The 21,719-nt window shown below is 32.7% G+C and overlaps 1 protein-coding gene across 4 annotated transcripts in view; it reads right to left on the bottom strand.

The window, feature by feature from the left end:
- Positions 1-12,519: 12,519 nt before the first annotated feature.
- Positions 12,520-21,719, bottom strand: part of LOC124357956 (transcription factor SPT20 homolog) — a 48,146-nt gene continuing 38,946 nt past the window's right edge. For all 4 annotated transcript variants that reach the window (XM_046810116.1, XM_046810117.1, XM_046810119.1 and 1 more), the window contains one exon: positions 12,520-16,943. In XM_046810116.1, coding sequence (XP_046666072.1) covers positions 16,762-16,943 — 182 coding nt within the window. In that variant the 3' untranslated portion in view covers positions 12,520-16,761. The remainder of the gene's footprint in view (positions 16,944-21,719) is intronic.

Here is a 21,719-nt window from a genome sequence, read left to right as displayed (position 1 = left end):
TATAATATTCAATTATTTAGTTGTACCTGAACCATTAAAAATGTGTTAATATTGCAATTTTTTCAAATACAGCTGAGCGATCTGATCTTTATTATATACCACTTATCTACGGCCTGCCTGTTTATTACTGTGGTACAAAATCAAAAGTTCTCACGCTCAGTAGTCAGTGATTTTGAAAAATCAAAATTAATTTTTTAATAATCAGCCGTACTAGACTGGTGACTTTTATTGCTGATACAGACAAAGCTTTCAACATCTGTAAACCACAGGAGCTGAAGCTGGATAAACGATCAAATCTACGAATTTAACTTTCACTTTTTTAATAAGTAAACCAATTGTAAAAAATTTTAAATGTTGTAATTTTTCTTTAGTGCAGGAACAATATTTGCTGAAACAAAATTAATTTACTCATAACTATAAATTAGTGAGTAGTTAACAAAAAATAGTTAGTGATTCTTCTTGTTAATTCATAATCTTTCATTTTTGCTCAACATCTCCGCAAAGTTATATCACTTGTAGCAAGGAAAAGGGGTTCATTAAATAATATTATTAATTTAATAGTTCACTTTCATTAAAGATTTCAATTAAAGTACATGAAGTTTATATGATAATTTTAACTGAAGAAACCAGAAGAATTAATAATTCATTCAATGAATTTCAACCAATCACTTTATTTTACCAATTTATATTTCAATAAAAATTAGTTCAATAAAAAATCCTTAACAATCCAAAAATAGTCTTATTACGAAGGAGCAACATTTTAACTAGAAAGGAGGGGCCTTCACTTATGACACATTGACACGGTGTCATTGCACAATATGGCTTTGGCTTCTTGTAGAGGTACAAAATCACACTTCTCACTCCCGTATTAAATAATTTTGAATTTAAATTGTTAGTCACTGTTTAACACTTTGAATACCAAGAGACGATGCAGTTAGCCTTCAAGTAATTCTAAAAATTGCCAAGGGCCAACTAGATCGGCTTTTATAATACTTATTATTCTGTTACTAATTGTTGACATATGCCATTTTATTTACTCTCAAATGAAATTCAAAGAAATGTACAACAGAATGCATGTATCCACAGTGTGGTGTATGCTTAGACTTGCCATACGTCCCGGTTTGGCCGGGACAGTACCGGTTTTGCAAGCTTGTCCCGGTGTCCCGCCCGGTTGCCTGCTTGTCCCGGTCACGTCAGAGGAGCCGAATGTTTAAAACAATTGAGCTAGGCCTAGTTGTAGTTTAGTCTTGAGGTTCATGACTACACAACACTCGATCGGTTCAGCGTGGTCCCGAAATAAACCGACCTATTACGGAAACGCCCTATTTCTGTCGAGAAATTACGGAAAAACGCGAGTCGATTCCGATTGAAGAAGAAAGTAAACAAACAGCCGCCATTAGCCCATATTCTGTCGCTAGTTTCACGTGAATAGTGGTTATTTCGTTTCAATCCTATTTATGACAGTATAAATCCCTTGTGTTGTTGATGTATTGTTTACACTATAATGTGAGTTTGAAGTGCTCAAAACTAATTTAGTGTTTTCTTTGAAAACTTGAGTGACGTTTTAGTAATTTAGTAGCCACATCATGCCTAAAAGAGTCTGCAGATTTAATGACAACCTTCAGAGCAAGTATCCTTTCTTAAAAAAGTTATGTATACAGGATGACAGAGTAAAATGTGAGCAATGTGGTTCTGAATTTTCTGTAGCTCATGGGGGCCAATGTGATGTTAACGATCATTTAAATTCAAAGAAACATAAAAATAGTTTATTGGGCCTTGCTGGTTGTTCCAAAATTTCAACTTTTTTCAAAAACATCAATCCACAAGACAACGAGTATGAAATAGCTGCAAAAGAGGCAACATTCGCCTATCATACAGCGAATCACAATTTGAGTTTTAATTCAAACTCGTGCTCCTCCAAGTTAATTTCAAAATTGTTTGAACCGAAATTTTCCTTGGGCAAAACTAAATGTGAAGCTATAATTTTAAATGTGATAGCACCTTTGGCACTTGAGGAGTTAAATAATGATTTATCTAATGCAAACTTTGTTGCGTTAAGTATGGATGCTTCAAACAAAAAAGAAGTTAAACTTGTTCCTATAGTTGTGTGTTATTTTAAACAGGAATCTGGTGTGCAAGTCAAGCTATTAGACTTTAAGTCTGTACCAGGCGAAACCGCTGAAATATTGTTTAATCACCTGATGACAGTTGTTAAAGAAAACAAATTAGAAGAGAAAGTTGTACGATTTTGTGGTGATAACTGCAATACAAACTTTGGTGGAGTAAAGAGAAGAGGGAAAATAATGTATTTGCTCTTATAAAGAACGAACTTGGAAGATCAATAAATGGTATTGGTTGTGGTGCTCATATCGCCCACAACGCTGTCCAGACTGCTGTAGATGTGCTTCCCATTGAAATCGAGGCCCTTGTTGTGAAAATCTACAAGTATTTTCACATTTACACTATAAGTGTTACTCAACTCAAAGTGGGCTAATTATAGACTGGTGTGTGGTGGTGACATTAATGCTCAGTTTGATGTAACCAAAGATGTAAGGTCTGTCAAAGAATTTCTAAATCTTTTGAGACAATTCAATATGTATTGTCATAACTCTGAACCTACTCGTTCTAATTGCGTGTTTTGGATAATGTTTTTTCAAATATCCCACTTCAAAACTATTTTTTCTTTTGTGGAACATTTCCCATATTCAGACCACAACGCGCTATGGTTCAGGGTCTATGTCACCAGTAATTCCTCAACTGTCCACCCAACACCTGTAAGGAGTCAACCGGCGAAGAAGCGAGTTTACTCACGGGACAAAACCTTTCAACTAAGGAATGAACTCTCAAGGATCAACTGGAATCATACATTATGTTTTAGTGTTTTGTGTTTTAATGATGCTGATGCCTTTTTTAATAGGTTCTTTAGGGTATTTATGTATATCTTTGATAATATTTTTCCTCTTAAGGAATTAAGTTGTATGCCCAATAATAAAACTAAAAAACAGGGGTAACTGGTTTAATGACGATTTAAAAAATATCTTAGATCTTTGTTAATGGTTGCTTATGACAAGTACAAAGTTTCTATGTCTATATGTGATAAAAATTGTTATGCCAGACTTAAACGGTCTTATCGAGCAGCCATTGATGAAGCAAAAATAAATTACAATGCTAATCTTATAGAAAACTCAAATAACAAGTGTAAAGCAGCCTGGTCCATTGTTAATGATATTAACAATACAGTTAAATATAAGTTGAACTGGGTCTTAAACCCTGATAGTTTTAACAATTACTTTATTGATTCCATAACTGAAATAAGGTCTAATATAAAAAAAGCCTAGCTCAGTATTGGCTACTGAAATGTGCCCAATGTTTGCAAACCCAGATAGTTTTAAGTGGAATCGAGTGTCAGTTTCTGAAATAAGGTCTGTTATAAGTCAAATGAAAAAAACAGATAGTAAGGATTTCTATGGGCTATCTAGCAATATGTTGAAGGAAAAAAATAGTGGATTATGTTGCAGAACCCACTTACCATTAGTATTAAATTTATGCCTGGAGCAGGGTGTATTTCCTGATAGTCTGAAAATTTCCAAAGTAATACCGGTATTTAAAAAAGGGCCTACAACAAGTCCAGCAAGTTTTCCGTCCCATCTCGCTTATTCCAGTCTTTGGTAAAGTAATTGAGCACATTGTCAATAAGCAGGTAAGCCTGTACTTGGAAATCGCATGGATTTTTGTCTGATCAACAGTTTTGGCTTTAGGCAAGGTAGATCAACAATATCTGCCATTGATACTGTAGTAAGGGAGATTCTCAATGCTTTTGAGTCCAAAGAGTATGCCTGGGCCACTTTTATTGACCTAAGCCCGTGCTTTTGACTGTGTTGATCATAGCTTGTTGCTTGAAAAAGATGGAACAGTATGGCATCAGTGGATCTGCAAAACAATTTTTTAGATCTTATCTGTCTAGGAGGAGTCAAGCTGTTTATCTTGATGGCCGGTGGTCTTCAGCTAGGGAGCTTAGATGTGGTGTTCCACAGGGGTCTATATTGGGCCCTCTTTTGTTCTTAATAGCAATAAATGATTTACCTATTAATATTCAACAGTCTAAAACTTGTATGTATGCTGATGACACCAATTTTCTTTCTATTGATAAAAACTTCATTGATTTACAATTACAAGTCAATAATACCTTAGAACTAGCTTCAAATTGGTTTTCAGCTAATAACTTACTTTTAAATAATGACAAAACTAAAATCAGTTCTGTTTAGTCTTAGGCCTGTTAAAGATGATTATTGAGTTTGATAATTGTGTCAAGTTTTTTAGGTGTGTACATTGATTGTAAGCTGTCATGGGCAAAACACCTTGAACAAATATCAACTAGGCTATCTCGTGTGATTTTATCTATTAAGATCGTCTTATGAGTTGTGTTCCTAAACATTATATTGTTACTGTTTACTATGGTCTACTTCAGTCCATAATAAGCTATGGTTTGATTTTCTGGGGCAATTCCAGCAACCTTAAAGATATCCTTTTGATACAGAAGAAGGCTATTCGAATAACTACACAAGTCTCACTACCTTGACTAATGTAAACCACTTTTTATTAATTTAGGTATTTTAACTGTTTTTAAATCTCTATATATTTTATTTGTTGTTATATATTCATAAAGATATTTTATCATATAAATGTAAGGAATGAAATCCATGAAAGATTTACAAGGCATGGTAATCGTCTTGATGTACCCTTCACAAGATTGGAAAAAAATTAGATCTAGCCATACTATAATGTGTATTTAGACTATATAATAAGTTACCACTCTCAACCAAAGATTTATCTTTTAGTCTCTTTAAATGTAAGTTACATAGATGGCTGGCTGCTCATACCTTCTATAGTATCGATGAATTTTTAAACATGCCAAATTCTGAAATTAATGTTTTGTAAGTTTGTTATATATGTAAGATTTATTTATTAGTTAGTCCTACCTAAGTAGTATAAACATTAACTATGACAAGTTATGATTTGTAAACACAAAAATGATGACCATGTAGATTGCTATATGCCTAAAGACAATAAAGACTTTTTATTTGATTTGAATTCTGCGAATTTGCAGATATTGAATACCGCCAATTAATACAACACGGAAATACTAGATTTCTCTCCCTTATGCCAGCTATTGAAAGGATGATTCAAATGTTTTCTGCTTTGAAAGAGTACTTCTTGTCTCAGGAAATGTGTCCATCTCTGATAAAGAACTTCTTTGATGATGAGCGAGGTGAAGTGTTCCTATGGTTTGTACATGGTCAGCTAGCATTGTTTAATAAAACTATTTTAGCCATGGAGAAAAACAAATCCAGTGCTATTGATGTTGTACATGCCTTACAAAGTTGAAGGATAATTTGCAAGAAAGAAAGGAGTCTAACTTCATCCCATATGGAGCAAAAACGGTCCTTAAAACACTTAAGAGTAAAAGCAATGTTGACTGTAACCAAATGACCAGTGATTTTAACGAATTTTACAGTAGGTCTATTTCTTACATTACACTTTGGAAAGATAGTTTTGGAGAAGCTCAAGATTTCGTCTGGGTCAATGAAAACAGCATTTCATGGGAAAACATTGAAAGAACTGCAGAAGTAATTAATAAAAGTACCGGAAAACTCAAGATAAACATCGACGAACTTTTTGACGAGGTTGTCCTTGCCAAGAGATTTTGGGCCTCAAAAGTAGAAGTATGGGAAAAAGAAGACGAGAAGAAACCAAGTGAAGAAAAATGGATGGAGCTGTTCCATTCTTTTAAAAACCAGAATATTTCAGTACCAAATCTTATAATTGAATATGTTTACTGTCTTCCTGGAACATCTGCTAAAGTTGAGAGAGTTTTCTCCATGATGAACATTGCCTGGAGTGATGATCGAGGATTAATGCACGAATCCACAGTTCGAAATTTAATGTTATGCAAAGTTAACTCTGCAGTTAGCTGCACTGAATTTTATGAAAAATAAAAATTAAAAAAGACTTATTGAGAAAGATTTGCTCTAGTAAAACATATGAATGGTATAAAAAATAAGCCTTGCTTTTACATTTTATAGCTGTCAATGTTTTTAAGGTATAGCCTGAAGTAAGCTTGTATTGTTTAATGGTTTCAATTTATTTAATGAAAGCCGTGTAAAAATATAACCCAAACTGTATTTTTATTTTTATAAGATATAATCACTTTTATACTATTTAGAAATTAAATTAAATTCATACAATTATACACAAAGTTTTTTGGGTTTTATTTTTAATTTGACTTCATATTTATCCCCCCCCCACGCATTTCAAACAGAGGCGTCCCGGTTGGCCGGTGAAAAATTATGGCAAGCCTATGTATGCTAATCTATTAGCCAAATATGAGAGTCGAATTATATATACATTTTGAACAATGTGCACTAAAATAAAAAATTCAAAACAGTTATACAGGTACCTAATGTTTTGAAACTTCATATTTGTTTCTTTTTATATAGGAAACAATTAAGGCAATTTTTGTATTTCAACACATGTAAAAATATTAATAAATAACTTTAATTCAAACAAGTATTATAATTATACAGCATACTTCCCGCCTACATAATAAAACAAAAATCATCTCACTATGTTTATTTTTGAAAAAGTTATTAATTATTTGGTGGAACACTACAAAAAAAAAGAGTGCTTGGCATTATCGAGAGAGGTGACATGTCATAAATGTTTGGCAACAGCGCAACCCCTTCTAAAGTGCTTGGCACTCAAAAGGTTGAGTTGATTTTTAATAAATAAGCACATGTGGTCTAATAATGGGGTGATGAAAGATGTAGGTGTCTAAATGCACTGCAGTTTCTCCAATGTAAATTAAAATAATTCTTCTTCCTCAAAATAGCGGACATGTGCATCATGCTTCTTAGCCAATATTGCCTTGTAAGGAATTTTATTTAGGTAAGTAAATTCATGCTGTCAAATCATCTTATGACGTATGCTGCAAAATATGTGGTTAAATTATATTTTCTGAAATACTTTATATTGATATAATTAACACGTTTTAGACTATAAATTTTTATAATTAATATTATTTATTTAAATTTAATTCATCATTATTTTTATTTAGTTTAAAACCGTTATTATAACATTTTTTAAATTAAGGCTTGTTACAGTAGAAGTGCTAAATTACTGAACATGTTCACGATGGCTTGCAAATATGTGGTACAATTTTTTGTTTGTTGATAAACATTAGTGTTACATTACCGAAGCAAGATACTGTATTATGTACCTTATATTTACGAAGAATCATACCACCAAGTGTAGTTTACACGATCCAAGTATTGGAATATTTGGAAGTAACAATTTAAATATACAATAATTTCTTATGAATACTATATCACAATATCAAGACAATTTCGATTCCTCGTCTAACTGGTACAGTATATACAGCAGTGAATGCGTGTTTCATCCTGGTAGTGTACAAAAGCAAATATTCGGGAAATCAACTTATTTTTGCATATTTTTTAGCTTCTAGCTCTACAAGTGTTTTAGCATGTTGCAGCCGCTTTCAGCTGTCTATAACTGGGACACCCAGGACACTGGAGGCTCCTGTCTCAGGAGGCTAGCAACCTCTGAAAGGACTTGGCAATATTCGTCTGTCTATAATCTCCCAAAAATACAGTTCCCAATCTGTGCTTCTTGGAATTCCCGACCTTTGGAAACTTCTAATATCTGCCTCCCAGAGCATGATATCTCAGGTTCCAGCTGGGACCTGGGCTTCTGGAAGCCTCAGAAACCAGACCGATAGTCTGGTTTACAATCTTCGACCATGGGTGAAGTGAACTATGTATGGACTTGAGTTAAGAGTGTAATTATTCAATGTATTGTTGTATTACATTTAAGTTTGGGTGTTATAGGGAGGATATTGACGTATGTATGTTATTATTTGAATATCATCTCAAACTTAGTGCTTAAATGTGTAATTCAATAACTCCTATTCTAGATCAAATCAAGATATAGAAACAGCTGAGATTTGTTGGCAATTTTTGCGATTACAATCTTTTGTAATGTTGTGTTGTGTTCCGATGTCATTACCAAATGATATTCTGGTTTATTGAAGTCATTGGTTTAGGGGCGACGACAAGAGAAAAAAATAAGGTATGAGATTTAATTATGCATTTTTTGTCTATTTTATCAAACCGGATGGACTTCCAATAAAGTGATAATGAAGAGAATGTTGTGATAGGCTTGACCAGAAGGGAAAATAATAACTCTCACAAAAGTATGATTTATGGAAATTTATTCAATTTGTTAAACTGAATGAATTCACAAGATGTTCATTTTACTATAAATAAGGGCAAAGTGACAAAGTTCATTCACATCCCTCTGAAATAATTTACACTGATAAATAATAAAAAACACACATATTCTTTATATAATAATTACAGCTTTATCGATAAACAAAATTACTACTATTACTACAGATATTTACATTTATTAACAAATTATGTATTCAATATTGCTATTTACCTCATAAATATATCTCTATTTACATATAAATACAGTCCGTTAGGAGCTAAAGAGTAAGCCAGTGTTTTGTACCAATAATACGTAATACAATACTATACAACATAATTAACAACATACATGGCAAAATGCCGTTTGTTCAGTAGTCACCATAGAAGGCACGACGACTGGTATAACGTTACGTTCTTGAGTGAGTCATACGAAATGTTTATTCCCTAGCAACAATTCTTTCATGAAATTCTTTCCTAATGAAATAAATTATCTATATTCCGATGAAAGCAGATAGTAATTTAATTTTATAAACATTAAGTTAGAAAATGCTGATTACATTGGCAAGTACTATACAAAAGTATTATAGTTCAATGTTATTTTAACACATAAAACAGTTAATTTATTAAAAAAATATTTAACATGTGACCAAAAAGAATGTTTTTTTACTACTACGTAATTTAAACAAAAAACAATGTTCAGTTACATCATAAAGTTAATAAACATTACTTCAATTAGGTAACTTGTTTCTAAATGTTTATGGGTTATAAAAATACATTATAGCTTTTATCGTGGTACATTTTTGTTTGTTAGGAAAATTATTTCATTTAATTGTATGAACAGGTGGTTTATACAAATATTTTGCATATTAACAGACTTTTAGAAGAAATTTAAAAATTGACCATCTTAGCGGTTTAAGTGAGTAAAATTTTGAATTTCAGATACTCTTGCCAAAGTTCGAAACAAATTTTGTAAAAAATGTTCTAACAGTGAATAAAATTGATAATTCATTCATGATTTGTGTTTGTATTGCTTATACATTATGAGTTATGAAATTAACTACCTTTTTCCACCAGTATTATAAACGAAATTGCACTGACATAGAAAAATCACATATAGCAGTAAAAAATAAAACAAAAATCACATATAGCAGTAAAAAATAAAACATAAAGAACATATGTCACTTTTTTAAGCTCAGAATACCATACTATAAGGTTGATATTTTTGTTACAATGTAACGACTACATACAGTCTGGATATTATGATATTTCCAAAATTATGAAGACTAGTAAAACATATCGGCTATGAAGAGGACCATCTTTAACTTAAAATATTAAGACTAGGTTACGAGTGAGCCTATATTTGCTAGAAAGTGATTTTATAAAATTGGTAATTCAACTATGCAAGTTAAAAAAATGGTGAACCGTTTCAGTTGCAAAATCTTCTTCAAAACTGGAGATTGAGACAAAATTTTGAATACAGGTTAACCTTAATTTGTACCTGCTCACTACAGTTTTGAATTTACATTAACATAAGGTTTCTATTTGAGCAATCTTACAACACATTACAAAAATCAGAATTTAGGACCCATCCAAATGCTATGCAAGTTGATAATCTAGCATTACAAAAAGTTTGTGTTTAAATGCAATAATAGTAGAGAAACTGGCAATATTTTTCATAATTGTTTTTGTAACATTTGTAAAATCCTATAACTTTACAATTTCTGTTAAATTGTATCTGCAATACAATTATTTTTCAGCCTCAGTCATGAAAGTATACAAAAATCAATACTTAAAATGTTAATTTATTCACTGACTAATAAAAAAGAGTATATTAGGAACTAAAGATTCTTTGAAATTTTGCAGATTGTTAGACAAACACTTAAACATTTATTGAGAAAGGAAATGAAAACATTTACACCCAACCATTAGAACTAATAAAAACTATGTGCTCAAACATTGACGACAAAAGTATTCGAAAGCAAGTCTGAAAACCCGTAATGTATCACCAGTTGTCTTATAGTTTAATTTAAACTCAAATTTGCAGATACTGATTTGCAACAATGCCTATGTGAAAAACTAAGAAACTTTCTTGTAACTTGTTTCATTAATTTTGAATATAACTAACCTAAGGGACTAAGAACGTTTCGTAATTTCAAATTTTTAGTGAGTGGTGTTTCTTAGATTTGTATAGTTTTTACTGTATAGATAGCTAAGCGAGAATAAATAAAATGGGAAAAGAAATGTTTTTGAACCAATATTAATATGTATACTTTTTCTTAAATGCTAATAATAAAGTAGAATTAATATTAAAAAGTCACTTGAGCACAACTTTCACAAAATGAAAACTAAACATATGAAACAATTAAATGATATGATCATATAATATACTTCCCCACTTTCACAAATAACAATTGCCACAGCTCTTTGCCAAGTAAGGACAGTTGATCAGCTTGTGCGTTAGTCGTTACTAAACGTAATTTCACAAATCGACTGTGAGGACTTCAATCGTAAACCTACAAGTGACAATGGTCTGGATTCAAAAGAAGCTAAACAGCACAATTCCAATTCCAATTCTCTACCGCAGGTTCCACCCTTAATTTAAAAGTAAAATTTTAAAACTGAACTAAATGCTGTGCTGTGTTTATTTGTAGCACAATTTTGTGTACATCATCCTCGTCACGAACTTACATAAGTGTTGGGAAAGAATAAAAGAAAACCTGTCAAAGACGGTTTCTAATAAAAATTAAACAAAAAATGTAATCACAATTACGATACCCAGATGCAACAATCATAGGAACAGTATTATAACGAGTCAATATTTCCCTTTGGCACTTAAAAAATGTACTTTTACAAAAACACTGCGGAAACATGATTTAGATTACAATGTTCTTTAAAGTTTCCTATTCCCGTGGCTAGGCCACCAATGTGTCAATTGGCATAGTTTATTAACTATAATAAAATATACGTATTGTGTAAGGGACAAAAATTATTATGTAAGTTAATAAATTTTCCAATTTGTCAACTCCAAAAATATGAATTGAGGTTATCCTCTGAACTATGAGATGAACAAATAACCCTAAACTCACAACACCCTTAGTAACAACGTTAAGTGGACAGATCCAAAGGTTATAAAATACTGTGTAGTAAGTAACAACTATTGGTTGGATACGGTTATGTATATGACTTAGTCTGTATTTAGTTGTTAATAAATACATTGTTTGCACATATATATTTATCATATTATGATTTATAATAAACCTTTCCACTGCAACTGTTACAGAAGAAACAAATCAAGTACAGTAATACTTCAGTTAGTTGGCAGTGCTATGGCAGTTCCTCTAGAAATCACATTGCTCAGCACTCAAAGTGAAACGCAACAAAACTGTTACAGCGATTTATATAATTGGTAACTTGGTGTCAGAGTAGATGTTTTGTAGCATTACATAATGAGACAGAAAATATAGAAAAAGGTCTTTCACTGGATTTTTTATTATTAAGGAACGCAAGTCCTTTAATTTTACTTCAATTCGAGTCTATTCATTTTGCGATTAATTTTCAACACAGCCAAATATTTAATGTAAATTTTTAAGTTAAAAGTTCCTTAAATGTTTTCATACATAGGAGCGCTACATATATGTAAATATTCTGTAGCAAATCCCTATAATCCAATGTGAGTGTGTAATAAGGAAAATTTAGGAGAAATAACGTAATCGACCCAAGATTGCCATTTCATTAGGGCAAGAACGGAAAATGGAACATAATACTGAAATGTTGGATTCCCAATTTGAGTGCTGAGCATTTAGATTACAAATGTGACAGTATAATTAAATATAGCATTTGTTTAAGCAAAGTTTATTTCAAAAGTTTATCTTTATAAAAATATAAAGACTTTAGTCAAAACATTTTGAAATCAATTATAAATACTAAACAATTTTAAAACATATTATAATTGTAAACTATTTTTAGTTACTAATGATAATTATTTTACTATTACCTATAAAACGTTTTCCATTAAAAAGCCAATACTTCATAAGTAGGAACCAAACACAGTTAATAGTTACTGTACATGTATAATTGTTATATTGCGTGTCAATGTTATTATTTCAATAGTTGACAAAAATTCAAAAAAAAACATAACGTTCGAAAGTGAAGTAGCTCTCCACTTGGCAGAATGATCTCGTAAATTTCATAACAAAAACACAGCACGCACAGAAAGGAAATAAAAGGCTGAAAATTTAGTAAAAACGTTTAAAATTGAAAATAAGTACAGCGAGATACAGACAAACACCAGGGATAACTAAAGATAATATCACTCATCGCAGCTTTCAAAGCAACGGCACATAGTCAACCAATAAATAACCGAACATATAAATCGATACAAATATATAAAAATATGAAAATAACAGAAAATCATAACAAAATTTGTTTTCAACAAGGAACTAACATTACTTATTCAGTGATACGAACTACCTAATACAGTCTGCCAGAGATCAGGCGGCTATTGTTCTCTTTGAGCCAACAGTCTCATTGCATCAATGTGTCTGCTCTTCTGCTATCACATTAACAGATCTGTACACATACGTTACGTCTCGTTACGTTACAAACACATTACGTTATACAGTGAGATAACAAAGGAAGTAACCAACAAGTAAAAGAGTCCACACATTCCCCTCTCCCCCTGCGGTAACCTCCCCCACCTCACCCCTCTGTCACTCAACACCTGCCTTTATGTCACCTGATGTTTCAAAAAGGTCGATCACACACGGAATAAAACACTATTATTTGTGCACGCAGAAAAGTACTTCTAAATACCTTTAAAATAACACTAACACCTGACCTCTGCTCTGAATCATATGCCGGTTCCCTAGTTTGTAGTCAGGTCATTTATAATGGTTTCAAGTATAATAGAATTTTATACCGAGAAAAAGAAATGAAAGCACACTTCCTGGCGTTATTCTAGCATCTACCTTCAGCTCAACCAGTTGACATAATATATTTTCAGTAAGGCTATCATTAGTTCGGCACATGTAATTCCTTGCTGGAAATCAATGGAATTACCAAATGGAAATCAGTTTATAAACTAATATAAATTTTCCATAATTTAGATACCATAAAAAAATTGTTTATGACTTACTTTAAATGCAAATATTGTTTTTGTTCTAGAAAAAGAATTATATGCAACATCATTTGTATGTTATACCTCATTTGGATTTATAGTGAATTAAAAATACTTTATGAAGCTCCAAGATGGCCTATCACTAGAGAATAAAATGACCACCACTTCCAACGGTTAAGAATCATTGTATATTATGTGAACAAAAACTAAAAATACCTTAATGATGGAAGATGCATAGGACTAAAAAACAATGATGCAAGTTTCAACTATTTAAACCAGATTAACAGAATTTGTATTTGTTTTTTTTATGGAGAAAATGTCAACATGTAATCTTTAAACCCAAAACTACATTTTTTACTGAAACATTCACTATTTGACTTTTAATTATGATTACAATCGTTTGATATTTGACGTGAAGATACCATTCTAGTTTCCGTTTTGTGTACCAGGAAATGTAGTTACTGAATAGTTAAAACATGCCATCTTAATAATTCTAATCAAATTTTAATGTGAACAATTCAAAATTTACAACAAGCAACAATTAATACAAGCAAAGTTTTTTTACAAATGTAGTTTCTGCTTTGGAACAGAGGAATTTAAAGTATTCCGATATTATAAATATAAATTTATAAAAATATGTGTAAATAAGCTATATTTATGTATAAATTATACATAAATATAATTTGTCAAGCCATAATTTTTGGGGTGAAAACATGAAATAAATCTATTTATTTAGCTGTGTCTCAGATTATATTTTAGAACAGAAACTATGTAAGGGGTTGTTCATATTATCATATTATGTCATCAATAATTAAGGGGGAAAGGTCTGAATACAAGATGATGGTAGTAATATGATGTTTTTGGGTTTCTGCAAACTGCACAACATGAATTTATCCATTTTAGACAAATGAAAGATGTTGCTAGTGCTGAAACTTTGAAGAAGTGCTAACAATTTTTACAAGAGAGAATTGGCTTTGCATGGAATGTTGAGCACTAAATCTTTGATTGTTAAAATCTGAGTGTATTGTTCCATGATGACTCATGGCTCTTGGTCATTGTATCGAAGGATTAAACAGAAATATACATCCTTCCCCTACATCTCTCCGGCACAATTCCCGATTCACTCAACACTCCAACAAAGTAATTTTGGTTTGCAGATAATTCACCACTTTGTAGGAAGAATGCCTTTTAGTATTCTGTTGTGATCAAAAGTACCGACATACATAGACTTGCAAATAAAAATGTTCAATCTTTTTATAATATTTTTGAATTTTTATTTTGTAACGATTGAAACTTTCATGACTTTTTAACTCTCATCGCCAGTGTTGTTGCACTTTTAAGTGGTCAATTTCTTCTGTGTGTTGGGGGTTTTGAGCGGTAACGTAGCGAAGTAGCGAAGAAGATACTGGACACTGCATGAAGATGGAGTGGATGGTCTACGTGAGGAAGCTCCTGGCTCATTGGAGATTGAACAGCAAGTGTCCAGCGTGTGCTTCAATCTGCATCCCAGTTGAAAACCTCACGATATCGTCACTGCCACAAGTCCCCCGTTTACGCTGAACTGCAGAAGACTGGGGAATTCCAACTTTAAGTATAACTTTACTTGAACAAACCTGCTGATATAATTCACAACATAAAACTAAAAGGGAGAAGAGGTGGACGGTTCAGAGGCATCTTCAGACATCTGGATCTACCCAAATGATTTTCAGGACCAAGTAAAGTTTAAGTAGAAACATGATGAAAAAGAATACACCAGATTGTACATCAGAGATAATATGTTTATGAATGTCAAGAATAGGTTCAACACTTAAGAACAGCATATGTTAGTTTTCAGGCCTACACATGTAGACGTTGTTCTGTAACATGTGCTTGTGAAATCACAACCTCATCTGTGATGTACAGGATTCGTCCCTGAAAACTATGGAGCCTGAAAACTATTCTGGTACTCAATTCATGCCTAATGTGATCAATTTAATCCATACGGATTGTGAGATGAGATCGGTATATATCACAGAACATTCGGAGACACGAACCGAGTTGGAAAGGAACAATCAAGTGATTTCAGATCTAATCATGAAGTTTCTTGTCTACCAGATTAGTTAAAATGAAATCAGCACTACTTACGTTCAAATCTTCATCAATATTTCTCAAACTCGTCTGTGTTGTACGTATTTGATACAAGTATTTTTGAAAAAGTATTCTAGATCAATGTGATTTACATCTAGAACTTGGCTTATTTAAAGTCACTGACATTGCATCGATTTGAGCATAATCAAAAATATAATCTGAGACACAGCTACATAAAATCGATTTGAGATTAATTTGAAAATGATTGCCATTTTGCACTATTGATTGTAAAAAAATATAAATTAAAATAAAAAGTACAATATACATTGTATGTACTATATATTTCTTTTTATTTTAATATTCTTGGCAGTTTTATAATTCTTTTATGTGATATTTTGTTAAGAAGTGTTACCAACCACCCAGTCACAAAAATACCTTTCCTTAAGAGAACTTAAGAGAGTTTGATGAGCCAAGAGATCTTAAGTACTCCTATTTTAAATTAAATAATGGCTCATCTCTCAACAAACATAGCTCCTTGATCCTGAGCAAACCCAGAGTTTTCTGTCCAGGACAAAATAACAGCCAGAAAAGGTTTGGCCAACTATGGTGGTACAATGATTATGGGGGTCTGAAAATTGACAAACTTGTTATGTAATTTATGGATAGTCCCTAACTCACTATGAGCTGACACTAATAAATCATATAATATTTAAATTTTAATTGTACAATTGTAGTTGGCAAAAATCCTATACAATTTCTTTTTAAACACAATGGTCCTTTTTAAAAATCGGTTTTGTATAAAAGAATCGATCCAGGAAGAACTTACTGAATTTATGTCAACAGGTGTTATATAAATTCAATTTGGAATACAAGCATAAGGAAGTGGATATACTGATTCTGACAAGACCACCCTTAATAATTTTCAACTTGACAATGATCCTTCTGTACCATTATATAGAGAGAGCCTGACCAGTCATATACTGTCTCTGATAATTTAAACATCTTCATTATGATAAAGATGTTGCTGTTAGATTACAACAAGAATATTTATCTTGTTTCAGCAGAAACTACGACGCGCAATTACAACAATGTTCTAAGTATTACGATTTGATTTTCCAAAACGACAAGAGCTTGTAATTCTATAAAATTTAAGTTACTTTTCAAGCGTATCAGCTTTTTACGAAGTTTAACTATTTTATTTTCTAAATATCAACACCTAGTAACAGTACACACGATAAAGACGGTGAAGGTGGACTGACAGTGTGAGGGTGGGAGAGGGGAGGAGATGAGCTGCTACTTGTTGTCTGCGGTGGAGCGCCGGCGCTGATGTTTGACCGCGATGGCTGCCGGCTGCGTCGCAGGGAACTGCTGCAGCTGCAAAGCCTGTTTCTGCAGAGTCTGTATCTGTATCTGCGAGTGAGGGGAGAGAGTCAGTACCTGGCCGCTGGTGCCGCTCACGTCGGCCGCTCGCACAACTGTACAGTTCGATAAAACATTTCAAAACATTAAAACAGTATAAAAAAATGTATACAAATAATTTGCTAAACTCTAATAACACGCATTTACACAATGTCAAATATTCAGAAAATTTAAAAGACCACTACTATAACTTAATATTAAAATTATTTTTCTTGGTTACTACTTTTGTTGTTTTATTAAAAATATTTTATTTTAATATTTGAATTACTGTTTATTTGATACATACAAGTTAGCAAGAATACAAATTTTATATTTGCAAATCTGAGCAATTTTTCTTCCGATGACAAAGGGTAGAATTTTAGAGGTAAATATTTTGGCTGACAACATTAGACTTATAACTTATCTTTTATTTCATTGTACCTAAAATTGGGTATTAACACTCATATGGACTGCACCCTCCAGAACAGCAAATAGCCAACACACGGAGCTTGTTTCATAATGTAAACTGTTATTAAAAACAATATGCTGGTGCAAAACGTAAAGTTTCATAACGTTAAGTTTTATTGTTAAACAAAGTGAAGTAAAAGAGATTTTATGAAATCCTCCAGTTTCAAATCGTAAATATGTTTTTTATAGAAAGTCAATAGGTGTTTCAGCCTTTAAAAAAGCTACATGTTGCATCACGCATTTGTAGATTGAATTCTGTCAGGTACTATACACTTGAGAAAGACAGAAAAACTATACTCTTAGTTCTGGTGTTAGAAGTAATACAAAAAAATAATAAATTACTGTACATAAACATTTTATGTAAAAAATGTTGTATAATCTGAATAAAATGATTTTCATAATGTAATAACTGAAACCATAACAGAATTTAGAGTATTATTAAAAACTTAGTAAAGTTTGTAAAGTACATTTATTTTGTTTTAAGGTTAAGTTATTTAAGTTACTTTTACTTAAAGTTAAGAGCATTGCTAAAAAAAATAAAGGATTAACATAGAGTGATCAATTTCTTGAGAAATTTAACATATAAGGTAAGGTGGTTATCAGATCACACACAATACAATCAATCGTTTTGTCATTTAAGCCAGTTGGAATGAAAGTGGCACACATCCTCTATGAACAATTTTGAGGTAAGAGGGTTCTTTTCCTTACAATACAGTGGTACCTTGATATATCGAATTCCTTTCTAAATTGAAGTATTGTCGCTCCCCTCAAATGCTGTATACTCAAACAAATCTATATATCGAAGGTTTAACGTAAATAACCTCGATATATTGAATTTTCAGATTATCGGTGCAATGAACCAAAGTACAATACTTTTCATGCTGAAATTTGAAACCCTCTCCATCAACACTCCTTTGTTTTCTGTTGTCGCTAGAGGTGAATCAGCACTCCTCCTTCAGTCTGATTTGGATGTTACCGCAATGAAATGAAATGAATTTCAGTTAACTCGGTGAACTGTGCATGTTAAACTTTCAAATATGACAGTATTTCATATAAAAGTGCAGTGGTAACCATATTGTATTTATAAAACTTTACATCATAAATCCCCATTTATCTGTAATATTGTATGTTTTGTTAAAACTGACAAATTTGAACTTATGTGCAATACTTGTTATACGAGGAGTGTTCAATAAAGACTGACAGTAGCGTACATGTAAACAAAGTACAATAATTCGTTTATCTCAAGTCGATATGAAACATTGAAGTATTAGCAACAACCAAATCAGCTTTTAACATTATTGCATATCTATTGTTGTCATGGCAACCGATTAATAAACAGTTGCAAATTGTTGCCTAGTTTACTATGGCTGATTTTCGTGAGCAAAGATATGCGATAAAGTTTTGTGTAAAACCGGGGAAAATTGCTACGAATACTTACAGCGACTTGAAAAAAGCTTTTTGTATTGATGCAATGAGTGAAAGAACCTGTTTTAGGTGGCATACAGGCTTTAAAAATGGACGGAAATCATGTGAGTTGGAAGGTGGGCCTGGCGCCCCTGTTTCTGCCCTTGCCGAAGAAACAATCAACACTGGGGGTGTTATGATTCACACTGACCCACATTTGACTATTAGACAGCTTGCTATAATGCTCGATATATCAATTGGCAGTGTCATACACTCATGCATGATCATTTGAACATGTTACGTGTCTGTGCTAGTTGGATACCACGTCTGTTAACACCAGTTCAGACACAAAATCACGTTGAAATTTGCAAACTTTGGTTACAGTGCGTGCGTCGAGAAGGTGATGCATGGTGGAAAAATATTATTACTGCTGATGAAAGTTGGATTTACTGTTATGATCCTGCAACAACAACAACAGAGTACAGAGTGGGTGGATAAAGGTGGACTGACGTCAAAAAAACCTCGTGCTCAAAGGTCTGCTGCAAAGGCAATGGTGATTACGTTCTTTGATTATCGTGGTATGGTGTACACTCATACTGTACCACAGGGTCAGACAATTAATGGGGAGTACATTTTTTTTTTTTTTTTTTGTTCTCTTAGGACAAGAAGCTTATAAATTGCACTTAGTCCTGAAAGAACCTTTGCGCTGCTTCCAGAGTGACAGGATATTCAGGATGGGTAAGGTTAGGGAGTAGGGGCCACCTTCTATCGAGATCCATGAGGAAGAATTAGGGCACTACATCTCAAAGTCATCTCGGAAGAAGGGGAGGCCAGATCTGAACCAGCCTCTCCAGTCAAAGTAGGCAGGGGGTGGCACACCCTTGTTGAGGTTAACAAGAACCTCTGAGGTAAGGGAACAAACCCCACCAACTCCTCAGTCATCTCCCACAGTAGACTAAACCTATTGAATTGCCCATGAACCCCAGAATCTCAACATTTGCGGTTAGTGATGTGCCGCTACTGGACATCCATAAGGTTGCCCAGATTGAAGTGGCACATCGGTTTTTTGCTGTGCCCAGTGGTGGGTTCAACTGGTAAGTATAAACCAGCCAGAAGTGATCCCTGCTGGGTATCCTACATGTTAGTATTGAAGCAACTAATCAAAGATCACATCCCAAAAAAGCGGCCAGACCTTGTTGGACGCTGGAAACTGCATCACGACAATGCTCACCCCATGTTGCCAATACTGTGCTTCAGTTTCTAGCCAAAAAAGGAATTGAAACTGTGCAACATCCATCCTACAGCCCAGACTTGGCTCCAAATGTCTTTTATGTGTATCCTCAGGCCAAAAAGGAGGCGTTTTCCAACTGCTACTGCCGCTATTAAGACTTTAAAGGCGATTTTGTACATCCTGTTTAACCCTTCAACGCGTTTTGCCGTACTAGGTACGTTCATGACACTTTTACTTGAGATCGCGTTTTGCCGTACTGAGTACGTCATGGAGTAGTCGGTTATTTTTGTAGCTGTAACAGACGACTATCGAATGTTTTCAATGAAAAATGTATACCAATCGAAAGGAGAAGATTCAAACTTTCGATTAATTGAGTCAATATCTCGAAAAATCGATCTTTAGAAAAAATATCTGAGAAATCAGCTGCATTCAAGACGACGTCATTGCCGTGCAGCCGATCGTTTGTCAGCTTACGTTTGTTGTTGTTTACAGTCATTGTTAGTGTGATGGTTATGTTCAACTGACATATTTTTGTGTGTTTTACGTTCCTTTGTTTAGTTATTATTATTAGTTTTACAAGCTAACTATATTGTTTTGAAGAAGGAAATCCCGTTTTGACAGGAACAATTTGTTGTGTTTTATAAACATGAGTTGGGGATGGTTTGTAGGTTAGCTAGCTTTTAGGGAAATTAACCTAAAGTAGGTTAATTTTGTTTAATTTGGCTAATTTTAAACACTATCAACATAGAAGTATAATAAAATAATTATAAACTTGGGTAATTTGCTTATATTATTTATAAAACACAAAATCTCTAAAAAACCGCCAGAAAAATCAACGCAGGAGGGAGTATGACCATGAAAAAAAAAATAACGCGTTGAAGGGTTAAGGGGGGCTTTGAACACATCTTCAAGGAGTGGCAGGAGCGGTGAAACAAGTGTGTGGCTTTAAATGGCGACTACTTAGAAGGAGATACAAGTGTTAAAGTCTAAACTTTTATATTAAAGGTATTGAAAGAGTACTGTCAGTCTTTATTGAACACCCCTCTTACTATCCTGCAACAAACTTCCTGATAAAGTATTCATAATTAAGCCTACATTATTACTGTAGTTTCTGTGAACCTCTATATATCAAAGTCTCCCCCAAACAGCCCTAATATACTGAACTTCATTATATCAAGATTCTCGATATATCAAAGTTTTGTATTTCCCCTTGGGGTTCGTTATAACAAGGTTCTACTGTAGTAAAAAATACATCATTAACAAATTTGTTATGTTCACCTATGCTATTCATACAACAAAATTAAATGTTTTGTTTACATTCACGCCATTTTTAGTTTTTCATTATCAATCGACATTTATTTATTATAAAAATACAAAATATATGATTGGTATTTATTATTTAGTAAAATGTATTACTAATTTGGTTTATTTATCTATTTAAAAGTAACAGTACACCAGCTTTCTTATAAGTTAAACACAAAATATTGTTGTTATATAATAGTATGAGTAAATTTAAATTTTTCTTTAGATTGTTCATTGAGTTTGTCTGTTACTGCATGATGGAAGATCCTCCTGAATTCTGGAGTCATGTTTGTCTGAAGAAATACAAAAAAATGTCAGCGACGAAGAAGATCACAACAAACTCTTTTCATCATTTCGACATCAGAGACACTAACAAAATGTAGTGTAATCTACAAAAAAATGTAGTGTAATCTACAACAAAATGTAGTGTAATCTACAACAAAATGTA

This window comes from Homalodisca vitripennis, chromosome 3 (genome assembly GCF_021130785.1).
Source record: "Homalodisca vitripennis isolate AUS2020 chromosome 3, UT_GWSS_2.1, whole genome shotgun sequence".
Classification (NCBI taxonomy): domain Eukaryota; kingdom Metazoa; phylum Arthropoda; class Insecta; order Hemiptera; family Cicadellidae; genus Homalodisca; species Homalodisca vitripennis.
This window is presented reverse-complemented; position numbering and strand designations above follow the sequence as displayed.